The 4,259-nt window shown below is 39.0% G+C and overlaps 1 protein-coding gene across 1 annotated transcript; it reads right to left on the bottom strand.

Annotated features, from left to right (window-relative positions):
• Window positions 1-718: 718 nt before the first annotated feature.
• Window positions 719-1,754, bottom strand: LOC114610670 (olfactory receptor 6K2). Its single transcript, XM_028755280.1, has one exon. The coding sequence runs from the start codon at window positions 1,707-1,709 to the stop codon at window positions 744-746; it is 966 nt and encodes a 321-aa protein (XP_028611113.1). The 5' UTR covers window positions 1,710-1,754; the 3' UTR covers window positions 719-743.
• Between the last annotated feature and the right edge of the window lie 2,505 nt (window positions 1,755-4,259).

Raw genomic sequence — 4,259 nt, 5'->3', positions numbered from 1 at the left:
TAACCCATAGTCTCATGCATTCTAGATGAGCACTCTAACAACTGAATTTCAATCCAAGTCTTGAAATAACTGTTTAGGTTATGTTAAAAGTAAAGTGTTGCTCTTACTCTCTTCCTCTCTTGCCTCTAACTTCTCGCCCTTCCCTTCCCCCTCTCTCCACTTGTTCATGGCCGACCTCCACTTCTCTCCTTTCTCCTCTTTCTCCACCATCTTCTCCCGTTTCTCTCCCTACCTTTGCCCTCTGCCCTGAATAAACCCCCTCCCTTTTGGAAAAGAAAATTAAAGTGTTTATCAGGGTAACTTCAGTATAATGTAGTTACTGCACATAACTTGAGTGGCATAATGTTCAATTTAAGTTATACTAAAAAATATGTTGGGTTGGATAAAGACTAAAAGGAAGCTATTAAGTTTAGAAACCCGGGAGATGGGTCAGTTAATTAAAATGTTTTCCGTTAAACGAAAGCTGGGCCCTGGGGTGTGGAGGCAAAAGCATCCTTAGACTTCCAGCCCAGTCAATCCAGCTTAAGGAAAAGCTCCTGACTCAGTGAGAGACCCTCGCTCAAAAGTTAAGGTGAAGAAGACATCTAATGTTTACTTATGAACTCATCACACATGAATACTTATTTTGTGTATCAGGGACATCTATGAAACAAGTTTAAGTAAAAGGCTGATAAAAAAAAGATTTCTGAGAAGAAAAAAAAAAAAATCAGAACCAACATGTCCTCCCAAAGAAGAGATGTATGTTATGGTTGGTTCCCGCTCTTACCAATTAAGATGCTAGCTTGACCTATGTGCTTTTTTATGGCTTCTTTTATTTCTTTGTTCCTAAGGCTATAGATGATGGGATTGAAGAAGGGGGATAGAACTGCAAAGGCCAGAGCAATGGCAGTGTCCCAGAACAAGGAGTAGGTAGCAGAGAAGCGAAGATACATGAGAGCCACGCTACCAAAGAAGAGCAAGAAGACGGTAAGGTGCGAGACACACGTGGAAAATGCTTTGCGGCGGCCTTCAGCTGAACGGATGCGTAGAATCACAGCCACAATGCCAACATAGGACATGAAAATGAGCATCACTGCCGTAATTATCTCCACAGCATGGATAATATCCACCACCTGAATCATGACGATGGTGTGGGTATCTGTGCAGGCCAGGCGCAGCACGGGGAGGAAGTCACAAAAGATATGCTCAAGGTTATTAGAGCCACAGAAAGGCAGTGTAGAGATCCAGGCAATCTCAGGGAGGGGTGTAAGAAAGCCACAGACACAGCAACCGAGGGTCAGCTGGGCACACAGTCTGGAAGTCATGATGGTAGGATAGTGAAGAGGACTGCAGATAGCCAGGTATCGATCAAAGGCCATAGCTGTCAAGAGACAAACCTCACTGATACCTGTGGAATGGAAAAAATACATCTGCAGGACGCAACCATTCAAGGTAATACTCCTTCGTTCACTAAGAAGGCTAGAGAGCATCTTTGGGATGGTGGCTGTGGTGTACCATATCTCCAGAAAGGAAAGGGCACTAATAAAAAAGTACATGGGAGTGTGGAGGTGCACATTGAGTTGGACCACTGTGATGATAACCAGGTTTCCAACAATGATGAAAGCATAGATGAAGAGCAATGGGATGAAGCAGGTGACAGACTCTCCCCAGGAGCAAGGGAAAGCAGAAAAAATGAACTCCTGAGCAGTGGTCCAATTGGAGAACTCCATCTCCAAGTGAGAAGTGTAAGTCTACAACTCCTTGAGCACTCAAGTTTTTCAGAAAGTGTCCATTGTGGTTTTGGGGGGAAAACACTCAACAAAGCCAGGCTTTCAGAAGACACTTGCACTATGGATGTAGATGAAGAGAAATTAATAATGATCTCATGTATTTCATACTGGCTTTCAATCAAATATGTCGTAAGGGAGAAAAATAGACAATACAACTTGTGTTTAGACAGTAATTCTCAAATATTAGCATGAATCAGAATTAATGGTCTGTCAAAACTCAGATTCTTAGTGCTGTTACTAAAAGTTTTATTTAAGAGGTTTGAGTAGAACCTGAAAATTTGCACGCCATGGTCAGAAATCCTGATGCTCAGAAAATCATATTTTAAAACCATTATGCTTAGACACCTGGAGGAAAACCTGAAGAAAATGGTAATAAAACGGATACTCATTCCTGAGTACCAATCTTACTGATTCCCCAACAAAATTCTTGCTTTCAGATCAGTGCATCTGACTCTTGGCACGTGATCTGAAATATTTTTTTTCTTTTCATCGAAAGTAGATGTTTTTCATACAGTATATTCTGATTAAGGTTTTTCCTCTCCTAATCCTCTCAGTTACTCCTTGCGGACAACCACCTCGATCTTTTTGTTTCTTGTTAGAAAACCAACAGGTATCTAAGGGACAGGAATAAGCCATCACTGGGGATTTCTACCCATCTTCTTCCCTTTCTTCTAATTATCTCACCTATTTACACGTATAATGCTTAAAACAATGCAGAGGATACACTACACTGGTGGCTTTGTGTTATTTAAAGGATGTACCATTCTTTCTGTTCTTATTAGGATTTCATGTCTTATGGAAGAGAGACTTGAAGGTGCTTTAAGCCAGAAGTCTTCAAACAAATGACAGTTTGTGAAAACTGAATATGTTAATCTATCAGTGTAGGCTTGCCCTTGTAATTTTGTGGGGCTGTGGAGTGGGAAGGGAAAGCTGTAGACTGACTTTAATTAGAATACAGCATAGTACAAGGCATTGTCCTGGTAATTGTCTCTCTTCTCACAATAATTTATTTTACTTCTACGGTTTATTTTCTGTTACTATCAAATATATTCATTTGGAGGACACTGAATCTCTACTTAGACTATTTTTTTCTCTACATAAAGTTTTTCCTAATGTCATGGATAATAATTCTCTCTATTGTCCCAATCTCTTCAGAAAAATTACCTACCTTTATCTTTCCATGTTAACTTCGCTCACCTCTGAAGGCCAGGCACTCAGTGCTCAGGAGTCTCTGTCTGCTGTGACCATCCTACATCAGGTTCCCGCCTGATATTTCATTTTTTTTTCATCCTCTAAGTATATGGATAACTCAAAATTCTGGTCTCATTTTATTCTTCTCATCTCTATCCTTTACACTCAGAAGAGTCATTTTATTTCAACATTTCATTTCTTCAAGATTCCCAGTTCCCCTTGGTCTTTGATCTTTTATATTAACAGTAATGTATAAATCTCTAGTCTGAGTCTCTCTCTTGGCCCTACATTGACTCCCCCTACCCCAAGAAGTTTTATTGTTTCCCAGTGTTTAAACATCACCTATTGTCTCACAGGAATATCCTCCTAAAAATCTTACTGAGTTTCTAAACCTCAGGACCTCAGAGTGTAACTGCATTTTTTACACACAACATCTAAAAAAGGATTCGAGTTAAAATAAGGCCACTAGAGTTGATGCTACTCTGCATTGACTGGTGTGTCTGTGAGAAAATATTTGGACATTTTTCTGTGGAAAGTTCGAGGAAGACTCCAGGAAAGGTGAGCATTTATTACCTAAGCAGACAAGCCCCAGAAGAGAAACCTTAGGTGCAGCCTTCTAGTTCTCAGAATAGTGGAAATGTTAAATTTCCCCTTTAAAGACACATCCTAACAAGCTGGCTTATGGCCTTAGTATCTAACAAGCTGGCACATGGCCTTGGTACTAGCATTTAGCCAGTTTCCTCCCTCACTTTCTTCGTGTTCTCATATATTGTAGGCATACTCATTCTGTGACTATCTTTCTATTAGTTTCCCAAACACATCAATTGCCCAGTTATGTTTAATTTAATTTTTCTTATTTATTAAAAATCTCTTGTATTTCCATCATCTCAATTATGTGACTAATTTCTATCAAACTCCTCTTGTTTGCATACAATAAATCTATCATTTTCCTTTAACTCCATAGTGAGATTAGTTGTTATTCTGTAGAAATAAGATTTGCCTTATCAACTATTGCTGTGGCAATGTGCTATTTACTGATTCAGTTTAGAAAAGGGATCAATAGTCCACTTGTAAAACTTATAATTTCTACTTTCTATACATCTTTAAGGGGAGACTTTCTTTCCAGAAATATCCTATTTCTTATTTCCTGTCAATATCTACTTCTTTTTTTCCTAACCAAGTTCATATGTTTCTTGGAGCTTTTGCATCTCTGCTTACTCTATTTCTTGTGATATATGTGTTTGTATATGGTAGGGGAATATGTAATATTCTCTTATCTGTGTTTATATCTATCATCTA

This window comes from Grammomys surdaster, unplaced genomic scaffold (genome assembly GCF_004785775.1).
Source record: "Grammomys surdaster isolate TR1022 unplaced genomic scaffold, NIH_TR_1.0 126051, whole genome shotgun sequence".
Lineage (NCBI taxonomy): Eukaryota > Metazoa > Chordata > Mammalia > Rodentia > Muridae > Grammomys > Grammomys surdaster.
Note: the sequence above shows the minus strand (reverse complement) of the source record. Positions and strands in the feature narration are given on the sequence as shown.

Bases quoted from the DNA above. Each gene is read 5' to 3' on its own strand.
- LOC114610670 (XM_028755280.1), bottom strand. From the start codon at position 1,709: ATGGAGTTCTCCAATTGGACCACTGCTCAGGAGTTCATTTTTTCTGCT.